Source organism: Lissotriton helveticus, chromosome 11, assembly GCF_964261635.1.
Source record: "Lissotriton helveticus chromosome 11, aLisHel1.1, whole genome shotgun sequence".
Lineage (NCBI taxonomy): Eukaryota > Metazoa > Chordata > Amphibia > Caudata > Salamandridae > Lissotriton > Lissotriton helveticus.
Genome location: NC_136072.1, coordinates 435209149 through 435226995, shown reverse-complemented (window position 1 = coordinate 435226995; position 17847 = coordinate 435209149). Strand labels below are relative to the sequence as shown.

At 44.4% G+C, this 17847-nt stretch overlaps 1 protein-coding gene across 8 annotated transcripts in view; it reads right to left on the bottom strand.

The window, feature by feature from the left end:
- Positions 1 to 17847, bottom strand: part of MFF (mitochondrial fission factor) — a 222544-nt gene that overhangs the window by 132982 nt on the left and 71715 nt on the right. For all 8 annotated transcript variants that reach the window (XM_078665946.1, XM_078665940.1, XM_078665943.1 and 5 more), the window contains exon 5: positions 13068 to 13240. In XM_078665946.1, coding sequence (XP_078522072.1) covers positions 13068 to 13240 — 173 coding nt within the window. The remainder of the gene's footprint in view (positions 1 to 13067; positions 13241 to 17847) is intronic.

The window sequence follows — 17847 nt, the reverse complement described above, 5'->3', positions numbered from 1 at the left end:
CTGTTGTTTTTTGTCACGATTGTCGGTAAATCATAGCAGACTTTCATCTAAGCACTGCACTCCATCACACGCTCAGCTAGCTCTGAGCGCCTCACAGAGCAGGGAAGTTGGGGGGTGGAGGGTGTCGGGGGGGGGTCAGGGACGGAGAAGGGGGGCGGGAGATGGGTGGGAGGTTGTTGGAAGGGAGGAGGGCAGAGGGGAGGGCGTGTGGGGGGGGTGAAAACCACTGGAAAAAAAAGGAAACATTGCTATATGGAAATGAATCTAAATGAGCAAACAAGGTCAAGAGACATTTTCGGTTTGGTCCTCAATGTTGGTAACTGTGTCCAAATAGATGTTGAACATTAGAATTTGTACACTGAATGTGGCCGGTCTAAATGATTGGAAAAAAAGACAGCGACTACAATACTTGGTTAATTACCATAGAATAGATATCTTATGCCTCCAGGAAACCCACATTCCGTGGGCTAAGAGGAGTTTATTATTTTTAAGGGGCTTTGAGTTAGTCGCTTGTTCAAGCCAATCGTCAATGGTCAGAGGAGTCGCCATATTAGCAAAATCCACCTTGGGCAAGACCAAAAAAGTTAGAACTGATAGTAATGGGAGATGGGCAATTGTCGAAATGGAGCTAGGCTTCTCAATTTGTACAATATATGGGTCAAATGATGATGACCCTGAAATCTTTGACTATTTAGAAACAGAGTTGGCCGGCTGGTCCACTCCCTTGGTAGTCACAGGTGATCTTAATATCTCCATAGACTGGGGTAATCATACATCATACAAAGGTCGAAAACCTCGAGTTTTTAGGTCACTCAAAGCTCTCACTAGATCACACGGGCTGTTAGATGTATGGCAAACAAAAGAACCCCAGAATCCTGGTTATACATATTTCTCATACCCAGCGCAGAAATATTCAAAATTAGATTATATCCTGATATCCAATACAGAAATAGAGAAGGTTGAGATCAGCATACTGCCAAGAGTGATCTCTGACCACAATTCACTATTACTTACATACAACGTGGGAAGAGGCGAGAGAACTAAAACCTCATGGTCTTTTGAAAGGCGATTGTTAGCAGATAATAGGTTTGTTGAACATATGAATAAGTGGGCGGAAGAATACTTTGCAGCTAATAGGTATAGTGCATCACGAAATGGGGTCTGGGAGGCTTTCAAAGCTGCTCTGAGAGGCGAGACGATTAGCTGTTCCTCAAGACTCAGGAAGGAGGATAGGTTGGGGGTAGAGAAACTCATGGGTAAACTCTCCACCGCTGAACTACAACATATCACAGATATCTCCACTGGAGGAGATGGTAAGGAAAGCCATAATATTCTATTGACTATTAAAGCTAATATACAGAGGGAAGTAACACAAAGGGCAGTAAGGGATTTTCAATCGTCTAGAGTAAAAAGGTATGAAACGGGAGAGCAAGCGGGTAGAGTCCTCGCACTTCGGCTAAGACAGGAAAAATCAAAGAATCATATTGCACGTATTGTTGAAAATGGTAATACATTCACAGAAACTAAGGATGTTGTAAAAGTATTTCATAATTTCTATAAAGCACTGTACGATGCGGGAAATGGTGGGAACAGGTTAGTCCAAGGTTACCCAGATAACGGTCCGTGTCTGAAGGAGGAAACTAGAACAGACCTGGACAAAGATATATCTTACATTGAAGTGCTGTCTGCCCTGAGAGAACTAGCTTCTGGTAAAGCCGCTGGCCCCGATGGGATACCGCTGGAAATGTATAAAATCTTAGAGCATGTGATTGTCCCAATGTTAGTGGATCTATTTAATGGTATTTTGTATACTGGTGTTGTGCCCGATTCATGGAGGGAAACGAATATTGTAATCTTCCACAAAAAAGGTAAGCCAGCTGAGAAGCCAGGCTCTTATCGGCCGATATCCCTGATCAATGCCGACACTAAGCTCTATTCAAAGATCTGGGCTAGGCGACTAGGCAGGATTATTGGCGACCTCGTCTCCCTGTGGCAGCACGGGTTTGTCCCGGGTAGGGGGACAACCGACCATACCTGTAGAGCTATAGGTCTGTTTGATGCTCAGAATGCCACGGGGGGGGAGTTGGCCATGATCCTGCTGGATGCCGAGAAGGCGTTTGATCGTGTGGATTGGGGCTTTCTTTGGGGGATATTGGCAGGGAGAGGATTTGGGGAAAAAGTCATCAGGGCTCTTAGAGCAATGTATTTGAATCCGACTGCGAGAGTAATTGCTATGGGGGAAAAATCAGATACATTCTCTATAAAGAGAGGGACACGACAGGGCTGTCCCTGTTCCCCCATTCTGTTCTCTCTATATATCGATCCCTTTATACAGAAAATACTAGAAAATCCAAATATTCCCCCGGTGATCTGTAATGGTTTTACAAACAAACTGTTAGCTTATGCTGATGATTTAGCCGTAATTACAACGGACCCCCAACAGACTTTACCTATTTTGGTTGAAATGGCAAAGACGTTTGGGCTAAGTTCTGGATACCTTCTAAATGAATCTAAGACTCAAATAATATGCTCAAATAATATTGTAAAGTCAGACACCCAATTTGTAGATTCCGCAGTATATCTAGGGGTAAAAATCAATGCAACGGTGGGAAAAATAGTAGAAGAAAATTATCTCCCTTTAATTAAAACCATAGAGGCAGAATTAAGAAGATTTGACGTTTTACATCTTTCTCTGGTTGGTAGAGTAAACGCTCTAAAGATGGTAATGTTTCCAAAAGTCCTATACTTATTTAGGGCGATACCACTTTTTGTAGAAGATAAAATAATGAATAAATTGGAATCAGCCTTTATAAGATTCATATGGCAGTACGGTAAGATCAGACGCTCTACCAACCTGATGTCATTACCAAGGGAAAGAGGCGGAATGACACTTCCTAATCTTAGGCTGTACCACTGGTCGTGTCTCTTAATACAAATGCATACATTACTCCAGACTAATACCATTTCTGTTGAGGGGAACTCCGATCTTGGGACTCAAAGCCCTCCCCCACTGTATGAATTATTGTTAGGGAAAAATGCTACAGGACTTTTACTCCGCGAAGTAGAGCGTAGGTTCTATAAAAAGGTGCGTCTTAAGACTTTATTAGGGGCATGGTCTTTGTGGAAATCCATTTTGAAACATTTCAAAGTCCCTAAATTTAACTCATACCATCTCCTGGCCAACTCTTGCCTCTTTCCACATTTAAGGTCAGATAGAAGTCTCCAGGAATGGAAGAGAATGGGGATTAAAAGGGTTGAAGACTTAATGGAGGGTGATAAGATCAGAGGGTTTGAGGACATGCAAAAGCTGTTTAACATCCCAAGTACTCAGTGGCTCCTATATGAACAAATAGCCCGAAAGCTGGGTGGCCTTAGACCTAAATTAAAGCCTAAAAGTGATATTACGGTACTGGAGGTATTGGATAGAGGATGTAGAAAGATTAAAACACTGTATAATCTATTAATAAATGAGATTCAGGATGACATGGAGAAAACAGAGAGTGGCTGGGCCGTGAAGCTGAATAACCCTGATGTAGATATTGATCTATCCATAGAATTGAATAAAAAGCTCTTTCGATCTTCAAATCTAAGGGCTCAGCATTTTAAGACATTATTTAAGCTGTATTATACCCCGTCAAAACTATTTGAGTGGGGTGTTAGACAGGACGACTGCTGCCCCAGATGTGGCTCACACCAAGCCGATATAAATCACATGTTCGTTTCTTGTGTGAGGTTAGATCCTCTTAAAGTGGAGATTTCCAAATTCTGGGAGGGGCTGCTAGGTCATAAGATCGACCTATCCCCGACATTGGTTCTGATTGGTAATGACTCAAAACTGGGTCTTGGAAAAGATGAGGAATCCCTTGTCTTCCGGTCAGTGGCAGTTATGCGAATTTTGATCACGGCAAATTGGAAAGATGAAAACGCCCCCTCCTTTCAGATGTGGTTATCAAGACTTCTCTGCATCCATAATATTGAGTCCTGTCTGTATGAGTTTAAAGGAGTTAAAAAACGAGAGATGGGAAGACGAATATGGGCGCCCATACTGAAATGGAGGGAAGATAGAAATGCTATGTAAATAGTACTTGATCAAAGTCTCTCCTTTTATCACTATATCTATATGTAATTCTCATAACAGTTTTTAATATTCTAGCCACGTTTACTAAATTATTATTATGAATGGAATGTATATCTTTTTGGAATATCTCATGTATTTTTGTAGTCTTTTGTACAGATTTGATTCTAATGCTCTATGTTGTACCTTTCAAAGTATTACTGATGTTTATTGCAATGAACCTTTAATAAAAAAAAAATTTTTTAAAAACACAGACGCTTTCATTTACAGCACTTTTTCCAATTTTTCCCCCCAAAAACTAAATTTAGCTGTATTTTGGCTAATTTCTGGGAAAAAGAAAAAAAAAAAAAAAAAAGGAACTCCACCCTGTTAAGGAGATCCCGGACATGTTCATCCATCTGCAAGATTTTGGGAGTTAACTCAGTCACCGCGGACTCCAGGGTCGACGTCTTCTCAGAAAGTTTTTTGTGATCGGCTCGGAGATGCGTCATATCTATGGCCACGCTATCAATTATGCTCTCCAGGGAGGCGCGGGTCAGCTGCATCAATTCCTCAAGTCTTTCCATGGCCGCCAACATCGTGTCGAGCTTGGAGGCTGTTTGATCCATTTCTGCCTGCTTTGCCATTTTCCCCTTCACTGACGTGTTGCTTGTGACGGCTCTCGTTTTAGATCCCCCCGACATGGGCGACGACAGCATAAGCAGCCAGAGGTGTAGGGTAAAGAGAGTTACTAGGGCACTCCGGAAAGGAGACCCGGTATCAGAGCAGGGTGGATCAGCCAAACGTAGCGCAATCAGGAGGTCCTGAAGATCTCTGTAGTGCCCACTCACGGCGGGGGCCTGTCACCAGCCGTCTCAGGTGGTCCGCGGCTATATCTGCGTGCAGGTGTCTATTGAGCGGGAGCACAGAGAAGGCCGCTGCTCAGGCGTGCAAGTGATCCTGGCGGTGCAGTGTGACCTCGCGATCGCCAATACAGTCACTAGGTAGTATGAGGGGGAGGAAGCGCAAGGCCATCAGGTAGGTCCGAGGCAGTTGTCTTGGCCTGGAGTGGGTGGCCGCGCTCAGGGGCGCCCACGCAACAATTGGATGGGCAGATTGCTAAGGAAGTCTCAGTGGCGGCCCTCCGATGATAGTCCTCTCCTCGACGTCCTTACTCGCAGGGACCCAGCTCCAAGTCCCATCCCCCGAGAGGCAGCGGAGGGAGGGGAAGGGGAGTCCTCTCTTCAGCGAAGCTCACCGAGTCCCACCTCGTGCACAGTTCAGTCCCCTGGTGGCCCTGGAGCGCCTCCGCAGCACTGCAGTCAGCGGCTTGCCATCGGCGGGTGTGGCTCCATGCAGGAAACGGTGCACAATGTCATTCTTGTAGATGGCCCACAGCGCTCCTCCGCACTGCGAGAACAGGTAGGGAGGCCACCACCCCGTTCTCAGTTGGGCCCGATGGGCCGCCAGGAGGAGGACTCGGACAGGTGTATCGCAGTCGGGGCCCGGAGACGTAGAGGAGAGTAGCAAGCCGGCCCAGTCCCCAGCCTCCGAAGAGGGCACACCTCAGGGCGCTCCAGGGAATCTCCAGGCCAACCCCAGCTCCCGGGCTCGTGTCAGCCGTCCAGAAAGGGTCCCGGCAGCATCCGGAGTAAAGCTAGGTCCGGCCGGCTAAGCAGGGTCACCACAGGGCACCTCGGAGAAATCCTCCGGCTAACCACCCCACCGGGTCTCGAGGCAGACGTCCAGGGAGAGTCTCCGCAACACCCAGGAGTCACCAGAAGCCGCCAGAAGCTGCAGGGCGGCAATCTGCGCAGTTGGGCCTAGTCGGCCGGTCGGATCCCCGACCTCGAGTAGCCTCTCACGCCGGCCCGCAGGAGCAGAGGGTCGGGCAGACTGCGACGGCCTCCACCGGAGCGGCTCGGAATGACCCAGCCTCACCAAACTTCGCTGGCCGTTAGAAGGGTGCCCTGCGCTCACTCGCTGAAAACTGCAAGTGGTTACGGGCAAAAATGACGGAGAAACGGCCTGCGGTAGGGGAGCTTCTCACGGAGCTCTACCCAGGCGCGTCCGTCTCCATTGCGTGCTCAGCCACGCCCTTAGAGTGGTCCTGATGCTGAGGAAACAGGATGAAAGGATGCTCATACTCCGGTTACAGTGCAGTCAATGGGGGTGCTGATGTGAGGCGGCTTTGGCTACAGAGGTCAGGGTCCCTCACATTCCTCTTTGAGACCGTGGAAGGCCAGCTGTGGCTAGACTACCGGTCTCCGTACTCCGCAAAATCCTTTACTTAGGGGGCTAGTGTCCCTCTTAGGCGACCAATCTGGACTTTGATGATGCCCCAGGTCCAGCGGACTCAGGGGTAACTTTTGGCCATCGAGTATCAGTCTCTTGGGGCAGTCAGCAGCGATTCCTCTGAAGGGGCTACCAACTTCCCGGTTTGGGCTTCTTCAGCTTTAATGTCCCTGGTGCTGTTCCAGGGGCCCAGCCAACTGACCCTTGGTGTCTCTGCTTCAGTCTGGGGAGAGAGGATGAACACCAAGCCAGGAGCCACAGGCACAGTCCTAACTTCACTTGCCCAAAGTGCAGCAGGTGCAGCCTCTCTTTGTGCAGTCCAGGGACAACAGGGCAGTCCTTCTTCAGTCCTTGTTCCAATTCTGGCATGATCTGAGGTTCAGGGTGCCAGGGTTGGCATATTAATCCTGGGAAAGTGCCCCGAGGGGACAACGTGGTCACTGGCCATCGGGCTACCAAGTCCCCTTAATCTGGGTAACGACTTTCCAGCAATGTGTGGCATCTGGCAATCCCAGAGTACACTATTCTGGCCACTTTCAAGATGTGTTAACTTTACCACAACTGAGGAGCATGGTAGCCCACCCTAGAGGTGGGGCTACATGCCCACGGGAAACATGTTTGGACACTGGTCTCCACTCTCGGTCCCTATCTGCAGCCTATCTACTTAAACAAGGGAAAGCCCCTCTGGAGTGTTATTGCCATTTGCCCACCAAAGGTGGCTTTGCCTTTGACAATTGTTTTTGGGTTAAAAACCTGAGCGACTTCGTGCAAGGGGGAGGTGACACCTCTCCCTGCAGCTGCCTGCTATTGTTTCCAAGCACGACTCCCAAGGCAAGCAGAAAGTTGTTTGTGGGTCAGTGCTCATGTAAGGCTAGTGGCCCAGCTGGGCCACTGAGTGACAACTTTCTAAAAGTTGCATTACTTTAATAGTGACAATTCAACCTGGGCATCAGATTGGTTTAATGCCACGATTTATTTGAGACTTTACAGTACTCAATTAGGTAGTCCCATTCAGAAGTCAGTCAGGCTGAGATGGCAGTCGGTAACTCTGTGTCAGCCAATGGGGTTACTAACATTTTCACATTAAAATGACAACTTTAGGAATTATGCTGTTAAGACGCATATAAACCTAAATGTCCTACTTAATATACAGCTCCCTGCATTAGGGCTCTTAGGCCTTTCTTAAGGGAGACTTACATATATTGTTAAGGGACGGAACAGCTTTGCCACTAATGGTAATGGCAAAGTCGAACTAGCAGTGTGACAACTGCCCTTCCAGTCTGCAGTGGCAGGCTTGGCGCTATTTTGTACTTTGTCACATACAAGGTGACACAAAAAGGTGCTGCAGCCCTGGGTGGACACTCTACCTTACATGCCCTTGGTACTCTGAGTACCATATACTAAGGAGTTATAAGTAAGTAGGTACTTCCCAACTGGGGATAACCAATTCGACATACATTTTGTAATGGGTAAGGACAATTGCACTGAGGTCTGGTTAGCAGGCCTCACATGCGCTCTCAGAGTCAAAAAATCAGCACCTAGTGGTCCAAATGGGGGCAAAATGTGAGGGACACTTCCTTACACAGAGGAAAAGTGTAAGCAATAACTTATGACCAACTGATTGAAAAGGAATTGCCCATGATTCCAATGATGCCGAAATCTGCTTCTGAACTACTGACATTTCGTGCTGATCGGGGTGGCAACGAGATTGATTATAGGTTGACCCCATTGCCGGAATATGTAATCTTTTTGTTCCATATGTAGTTCCCACTTGTGGCAGTCTGATAGTTGTCGAGTAAGTACATCGCCGGATTGTTTTGGTGGCGACCTGGCAGGTGTTCCACATCAGTGTCGATTTTGCAGGATATGGCCCAGTTCCATAGGTGTTGCGCCTCTTTGGAAATGGGTCAAGACAGAGTTCCCCTTTGATTGTCTATGTAGAACATAGACGTTGTGTGGTCCATACTGATTAGAACTACTTGACTTGCAAGTCTTGGGAGGAACACATATGTCTAATCTTATTGCCTGGAGCGCTCATACATTGATGTGAAACATCTGTTCTGCGTCTGACCAGAGGTCTCTGTTTGATAGTTCTTATAGGCGAACTCTCTAGCCATCCATTGACGCATTCGTTGTCAGTACAAGTCTTTCTGTTACAGGCTGAAAAGAGAAACCTGATTTTAGATTTGTTGGGATTCTTCACAACAGTGCTTTTTTTAGTCATCTCATAACTTGGACAGTATCATCCGATGAGCCGTTGAATTGTTTCCATTGACTGTCCAGTTCTTGTTGGAGAATCTCATCCGAAGCCTGCAAAAAGGGATGAGCCCTATCCAGGATGGCATTAGGCCTAACAGGGACATGTACCGTCTTACCGTGACTGACTGTTTTGCAGACAGTCTCTTTGCCATGGCTTGGAGCTGTGTTGCTCTTTCTGGAAATGGAAACGTCTTTGCCAACTGCATGTCTAGTATTGCACTCAAAATCTGGATTTTCATGTGGGGCTCCAAACTTTCTCCTTGCTCAGCGTGAGATCCAACTTCTGAAAGAAATTAGTGCAGGCTGCTGAGGAAGTCCTTGCCTGTTCCATTGATGGAGCTTTAACAAGCTAGTCGTAAGGAGTAGGTACTGTTGGTGACCCTTTCACCTGAGGAAGGCATGGATTGGAGAAAGGCGCTTGGTGAAAAGGCGCTGATCAGAGACCGAAATAAAGTGCGTTGAAATTGGTAATATTGTTTTGCCACCGAAAAGTAAGGTATTGTCTATAATTTCGTTGGATGGGTGTAAGGCAGTATGCATTGCGAAGATCTAAAGATACGAGGTAGTCTCCCTCTTGCATCATCAATAAGATTTCCTTAAGTGTAATCATCAGCGTCTTTGTCAGCTGCCTGAGATCCAGAATTAGTCTCCACTGCCCGTACACTTTCTTATCAAAAAGACCCAGAGTAAAACACATGGTTTCTTTAGCACTTGGGGAGATTTACTATCACTCCCCAGGCCTCTAAAAATCATAAAAAGTTTAGTAAACCTGCAGGTTGAACTTGAATAATCTACTCAACCTAACTGTAATGTACTTCATTCATAGATAATAAAGCCCACCAAATTAAGATCAGTCCTAGTATAGAATACATGAGCAATTATTACATTTGCTCACATAGACTAACAACCCCAAAAGGGTTGAAGATGTTCGCATTTAATGGAGCATAAATACACATTTATAGAAATCATCGGGTGCATGCATTATTAGAAATATGGGATAACATCTGTACTAGATTCGAATACATAACACATTGTTCTCCATGTCTTTTTGCCTCCTTCTAGGACTGGACAAAGAGTCCCATATGGCCAAAAAGAAGAAACAACTTCAAAAATTGGAGGGAAAGTGTCCCATTTGATTTGACTTCATGAAGGAATCCTATAAAACAACCTTTCAGTCCTGACGGAAGCCATCGACCCATAGGGCGCAAAGTTGGCTGATACATGTTGACCTGGTTCTTCCGGCGATAGATGTGAGAGACACCCAATACCTCTCTTTTCACATGTCACATTTGTTTTTATCATAACACTACCTTTGACCTTCTTAATAAAAATGTGTCCTTTCTAAAGGTAGGAGTTATTTTTAAACCTTATTTCCTCACATGGTAGATTCCATATGGTCTCAGATTCAAGAGACAATACCGCCTGGTGGAAGAAAAGAGACAGTGAAAGGTATATCCAGGATGTTGGATTGAACTTCAGATGGAATTCAATGGATCTTAACCCTCCTTGTCTTCTTAAGACAGCTCCCCCTGCAAGTTGTTGAAAGCCTGCATTTGATGCTTCAATTGCTGAATCAATGATGGCTATGAAGTAAGTTCTCTCTCCTGGACGATAGCTTTAGCAGTCTCTTTTTTATCCTCTGGGATTAAGTTGCACAAAGGTGCAATGTCGTTTCACATCTGGCGATCACAAAGTCTTAAATTGCCAGTGTACTGCCTGCCTTGATAAAAGTTGTGCCACTGAGCGTATTCTTTGGCCAAGATTATCAATATGTCTGCTATCCTTGTCTCAAGGACCAGAAGATGATGTAATAGGTTCCTGGGCTCTAAGATCTCTCTTAGTAGCCAAAGTTATCAATAAATCTTGCTTTGTATGACTGGTAAGGCAAGTTGGTGCCGATTCTGGGATCTTGTACTTTTTCTCCAGACATGTTATCACCACTGGAAGAGAAGCAAGTGTCTTCATTAGTATTATACGAAACAAAACATTAAGGAAGGTCTAAGGGAAATTTTAAAGACCTGCAAGGTGTATTCCCCTCGAGAACATATATATACCACCAAACACCTCGGGTCTAAACAAAAAAATAGGAGAATGGAAAAAGGACACCGGTAAATGTACGTCAAGGGTTAAGACAACAACCACCTCTATTGGAGAAGAGAACCTCTTGTGCGAAAACCCTTCATTCACAAATTGTGATATCTCATCATTTGGGTCTGGACTCCTCTCGCCAGGGACCTCAGTCTGAGGAATTGACTGGGGTACCCTTAGCTTATAGAAGAGCTAGAGGATGGCTGATGACTCCATGAAACCCAAAGGCTCTACTCTTCGTCATTTTTAAACACACCTTTTTGTATCATTCAGCGCTGCCTTTTCTTTTGAGTAAATAATCCTCTTCACAAAATATGTAGTTGTGCCTTTGGGTTTCATGGAGCCATCAGCCATCCTTTAGCTCTTCTATCAGCTAAGGGTACCCCAGTCAATTCCTCAGACTGAGGTCCCTGGCGAGAGGAGTCCAGACCCAAATGATGAGATATCACAATTTGTGAATGATGGGTTTTGGCACAAGAGGTTCTCTTCTCCAATAGAGGTGGTTGTTGTCTTAACCCTTGACGTACATTTACCTGTGTCCTTTTTCCATTCTCCTATTTCTTTGTTTAGACCCGAGGTGTTTGGTGGTATATATTCATTAGTATTAGCCATTCGGGCCAGATGATATCCAGGATTGACATAGTTCTTATAGGTTTTCGGGGTTGTTCCTTAAAGTCAAAGGAAACATTGCTGTTCTACTGATGTCATTGGCAAGTTGACCTTCTTGGCAGCCCTTGCCATTAGAGAGTGAAACCAAGATATATCATCCAACCAATGCAGGGGATTGGACAAGTTGTTTCTTTTTTTTTTTTAGGAGTGATTAAGTCATTACCTAAATTTGTACACCGTACTCTCCTTGTGGAAGAACCCCTTCCTACTCGTCTATATCCGAATATATGGACTTATTTGTATTTTCATCTTCCTCCATGCCAATCATGATGACAGTTGGTGATAGCTTAAAACAACTTATGGAGCTGTGGTACTTAAAGATAGGGTTGTTTCAGTCCTAGGGTAGACCAGGAAAGTAACAGTTTAAAGGTCACTAAAAGGTAAGAGCATAGCTCTGCCTATGGGTTCCGTCACATAGGATGTGCAGTAGAAGTCTGAGCTATAGTGGTCTCTAGGGGAAGTAGGAAAGCTGGCACTTCTACCTCATTGGCTGAAGTTCAGGTTGCTTCAAATGGGGTGGGTGTGCTACAAAACAAACACTGCTGGTGGGCCAATGGCCATTTTAACACTGTTTACTGCTATTTAAAAGTACTGGAGATTTCCAGCCTGACGAAGGGGAACAATTCAAGCAAGTGACTATATGAAAGATCAAATATTGAAGAAAGTAAAAATTCTGGGGACAAAGGGCATGAATCTTTCTAAACTGAAGGCATGCAATAGAGTATGATTGACACAAATAACAGTGATACACATTCAATGTCTTAAAAGCATCAATAAAGGATTGTGGAAACCGGCTTATTTTTATAATGACTTGGAGAAACAAACAACTGACTCTATAAAATGCTTTTTCCAATAGCCAGCAGTCAATTCTAATTTGGGGCCATATCGAAAGGAATGCATGCCAAATTGTTTTGTTTCATAGTATCACTCTCAAGGATAAAGTGTTGCTGCTCTGCAGAGACTATGTTGGTTAGTAAAGGATGCATTCAGTTATCCAGGATCTTTCCTAAGGTTTTGTTATCTCTATTAAGATGTGAAACCGGCATGCGAGATGAGCATATCATATTATTTCCCCCTTTCTTATTGATGGCTGCAATACTGCCACTCAGAGAAGATGGTGAAATAAGAGAACTTTAAATCCTACCCTGATTGACCTTGAGGCTTTACATTACCTTTTATTAAGTTCAATTATAGTTCTATAGTGATGGGATTTGTTACATCATGCAACGAGGCTACCTCCAGTTGCTTGTAGCACTAAATACAAATCTTAAAGATAAATAAATTAGCATAAGCAAGCTTTTTCTGGGGAAAATACTCAAACATTATGAGGGAAATGTTTAACAGTCCATTAAGCCACACCAAGATCTCCCAAATGATAAGATAGATATTGAGGTGCACAGCAAAAAACAACTTTAAGTGAGGTTTGTTCTTCAATTAGAGACGAACAGCTGCAGAACAGCATGAATCAGAAGGGGGGGCTATGTCGGTAAGTAAACAACACCATTCTAGATGCATATTACAATACCCTTCAAATTTTCCAAGCCAGAGAATATACATCTATAACCAAAGTCTGCTAATTTGAAAATACACCTCAAGGAAATGTGTTCAATTACAAACAGCAAAATATGCACCAAACTCATATAACCACATACCACTAAATTAAAGAGAATTAACAAAAATGTTCATGTGAAAATGTACTTGCCTCTTCATTTTGAGGAGTTACAGTAATGGGTCGTTCCAGGTCCAGAAAGTCAAGAGGTCTTTCACTAAGCGTGAGAACCCGTGGAGGCGTTTTTAGAGCTAGAGGTTCAAAGGGAGTTGCCTGGATGAGGTCAAGATCTGGCGGCCTTGCAAATGGAATGTCTTCATTATCACCTACAGAAGCAGGGAGAGTTTCTTTAGAGAAATCCTACTATTAACATTTTTCTTAGCATTTTCGATTTTATTGTTGTTGGTAGGGCATCTCCACTAAATATAACATACATGTACTAAGATGTTCCTTCTTTTGGACTTGCATCGACACATTCACCAAACTAGAAGCGCCATGGCTATAAAGAGTAAAAAAGTAATCATCAAAACTAATGACATAACAATTAATATTTTTAGTAAACTGTCGTACATTAAAACATATATTTAAGGTGTATTTCTCCAGTTACATTAAGGGACAAAGGCCGCCAGGAAACCAGTAGTGGCACGTGTCTTCATTGGGCCCCTCCTCACTAGGACATTTCTGAAAGGGGAGCTCTTGGAGTTGCTAAGAAAACAAGTGGAGATCCTCAAAGGGGGGTTGGAGTGTGAGAAGGAATGAAAATTGCAGAGGGGAAACATCAGTCTTGCTAAAAGTACATCTTGGTGGTTCCTAAATTGAATTTCTGAAACCAGTGGGTGGAAGGAAAAAACTGCTGGGGTAATTCAATCCAGTGAGGGAGGTCACGCTTCTTCCTAAATGGGACCCTCAAATGAAAAGAGACTCGTGAAGGCATTTGCATTGAAAAACCTAGGCTCTCCTGTCCCACAGATGATTTATTGCTTTTCCTATTTTGGAAAGGAAAGCGCTGGGCTTTTAAACTCAAGCCCACTTTGAGGGCCTCGGTGACAACACACCCTGGAATACTTTGCAAGATTCAGGAGAATAATCTCCAATTAGCACTTAAGCCTCTCCTAAGAAAAATCCCCTGTGATCATCTCCTATTCATGTCCACAGGATGAGCAGGTTTTCACACAATTATTTAAGACATCATAGACGCCAGACACTTAAGCATCCTTCCTGAAACCGCACATTTTTGTCCCATTTTGATATTAAATTGCTATGTGACTTAGGCTTTGAATTGAATATACTGAACGATGCAATATTTGATTCCCCCCCCTTTTTTTCTTTAACACTTTTCTGGACTACGACACCACACTTTCCCTAGACATCAGATAACGAGCGGACCATAAATCTTAGGTAGACACTTACATGTGGCCTTGGTCATCATGCTTGATGTTAGCGAATGCGCCCATTAGTGCATTTAAATGACGCTGTGGAGACCACCTCCTCATTGTCACAGATGCCAATCGGGGCCTGGCAAAGTAAGCTTCCTGACTTTCAACCACCGTAAACATTTCTTTATGCCATCATTATTTTTAACAGAAAGCAAAACACTGATTTTGGCCATATACTTGTGATGCCCTTATTAGCTAAATGGTTCCTAAACAGCCAGGAAATATTGAAAAGCCTATCCGAACCTCAACTGCATTCTACATAATATCTGAGCACGCCGGCAGGCACTGAGCACCGTTCCCTGGTTTGCACTTTTTTGAAGGGAGCCATATCATCATGATGATTGTTTGTTTTGGCAATCCATTCTTTTTCAAGAGATATACAAGTGCTTCTTTCAGCAAGCGGGAAGATAACACATACTACTGAGACTTGTGATGACTTACCAATGCCACAGTTTTCTTTCTAGTCTTTTGGGGGATCTTTTATGGTAACTCACGCCTTGTCTGTAGTATGACTGGAGGCGAGATACCACCTAATGTGCCAGCGCCTGGACACTTCCGTCGGAGGTAGTCGTGCGCTCTACAAGCTCCAATATTAAGAATCCTTTCACCAACTTTTGGGATTGTGTTTGATGTGCCCACTTTCTACCTACACCATGTGGAACACTTTATAGAGTCTGGACTTCACCACTGGTTGCACAGACTCATCACTACTGTCACTGTCTTTACAATATGCCATGTAATCAGTGTGCCTTTGTCTTCCACCAAACTTAGATCTAAAATTAGTAAATTGCAATGAAGACCTCTCTATGAGTTGTGTAACTTTCTTTACATTTACCAAATCTACTCTGGCAGAAGCTAAGGGGGGTATTGTTCTGAAAAAGGCCACCACACCTCTCTTTTGAGGGTACTATTTAGACAAAAACATGTTAGTAAATTGCAATGAAGACCTCTCTATGAGTTGTGTAACTTTCTTTACATTTACCAAATCTACTCTGGCAGAAGCTAAGGGGGGTATTGTTCTGAAAAAGGCCACCACACCTCTCTTTTGAGGGTACTATTTAGACAAAAACATGTTGACTTCACATACTCGGTTGAAATAACTGCATTTTTTATTTTTTTATCTTCTACCCACTGGGGCCTGGAATACAATTTCGAGGCCACCAGGAGGTAGTTTTAGCCGCCTTTATTTTTCACTCTGCAATTTATATTCCTTCACAATCACACCACCTACGTAGTGAAGCCCCTTTTATCTTTCCAACTACTACGAAAGTTCCCCTCTCAGGTTTTGATTGGGTATGTTTCCATTGGGTGGGTGAGGGCATTTGTCCTTCAAAAAATAACTCAGACATATATTTAAAATGTATGACAGATGAATAGCAGGATTTATTGTTGTGTTATTATGATTAGGAGGTCATGCTCCTTGGTAGGTTTGCCCCTCCTTATTGCCTTGTTTATAGAATACATAATAAAAACGAGTACTTTTTTTTCCAACCACATTTTCAGCGCCAGAAAATAAAACCCACTACCAAGATATTTCAGTGCTCCTCAAAGAAAGAAGCAAAAAGTGTAGCTTGTGTAGAGTTGGGAAGGCTGCCTAGAAAACATGTGAATTCAAAGTGGTCATGGATGCTGAAATGCGGAACTAATGCTACAGGCAGGTATTTTTATTTTCCTCCAACTTAAGACCTTCAATATCATTGACTGAAGAAACAAAAACCACAACCTGCCACCACACGCTGCGAGATCCAAAAATGTGTGTGGCAAGATGCCATCATCTATAGACTATCAACACTGGAAGTCATACGACTGGTGACTATATGAGCTCTTTCTACATCTGTGTGCCTCTCCCTGCCCCATTTGCCCCTGTACAAGGAGCAAATAGTTATCTTAATTGGATCACTCACGATTTGGAAAGAAAGTCAAGAATGTGCAGCAACCGGTTCGTAATCTAATGGTCACGAGTTTGACTGTCGGCAGTTCATTCACACTCTGAACCTTGTTTTTTATTTATTTATTATTTGAAAAGTTTTATATAGCGCTGGATAGACCCGGAGGTATCGGAGCGCTTTACATGAGGATCAGCGAGTTACAGGTTACATCAATTAAATCAAAGACTCATGGAGGGAGGGGGAGGGAAGGAAACACAACGGGGAAACAAGAAAAACAATGTCAGATGACCGGTTGGGTAGGTGAAGGCCGATGGGGTGCAACCAGGCACAGACTCCTCTATAGCTGCATATGACAGCTCCACCGGGCATCAGCCAAGGTTGCTTGTGCGCCGAGGTTGATATGATAAAAACGATCCGAGAGTTAAGATATATTATTCCTACTGGTTATCTGCACCTAGAAAGGAGTGTATTCAGCATAGTTATTGTTAGGAGTCATTAATCATTATTAAAAGTTTTCATAATGCGCCCGATGCCACCCTGGCCACTTCACAGCATTTGGAGGTAATGGGAATTCGAACCAGACAGTTTCATTAGGCATTTTTCCATTGCTTCATTAGGTCTTGCCTAGCGACGCAGCGTAGCTGCTCGCTAGCGAGATCTGTTGTCGTCGACTTGAGTTTGGAAGGGGTACAGGAGATGTGCACTTTCCCAGGCAGCTGATGTGCACACTCACGGCGTGTCTATCAGTTTGCTCCCAGACAGCACATGGGCATGCGCACGACGTGTCTTTCAGCTTGCGTCGGGACAGCCGATGTGCAGGCTCGCACGCGCACTGCCTCTCTTTCAGCTTGTCAAACTGCAGCGGCTGAAGTAGAGATCGGAGTCGGAGACATGGAGCTGCTTCCCAGCCGCATAGGCCCATTGATACCGCTTCCGTCCGCCGAGTGCGGCTGTACGCCCAGTCTGCTGTGCAGAGAGTATTGGGGAGACCAGTATTTCCGGACGAGGGAGCTGGTAAGATCACGTGGGATGTTCAAATGTGCACGCGTGCGGACAGGTCGCGGCATTTCAGCACAAAGTTTTTTTCGCTTTTGTTTGTTTCTGTGTCTCCCTGCCGCTGCTAAGAGGCTTAATGGAAAATAATGCTTTAAATCATCGCAGGGAAGGTGCATTTTAATGCTGGTCCGCTTCAGAGCCTAGGGACTGCATTCCGCTGCTTTAACCATTTGCTTTTATCCGGCAAGCCAGAGGGAAGAGCATGCAAGCTTGTTTTAAGAGAAAAAAAGTGTATTAAAATCAAATGGGAAGAAAATGGTTATGCACTCGCTCTTTCTCTCGCTCCCTCTCAGACACGCGGTCACACACACTCATAGTCTCTCTCAGACAGGCGGTCACGCACACATCCTCTCACATATATTCTCAATTTTTATCCTTTGTTTAACACACTCAAACTGCCTCCGACACTCACAATCTGTCCCTAACACCCCCTGCCACACACACACTTTCTTTCACACCGGCTCTCGTATTCTGCCTCACTCACAGTTTCACATGCTTTCATATACAAAAACTATCGCGTACGCGATCTTACCCTCACATGCACACAGCCAG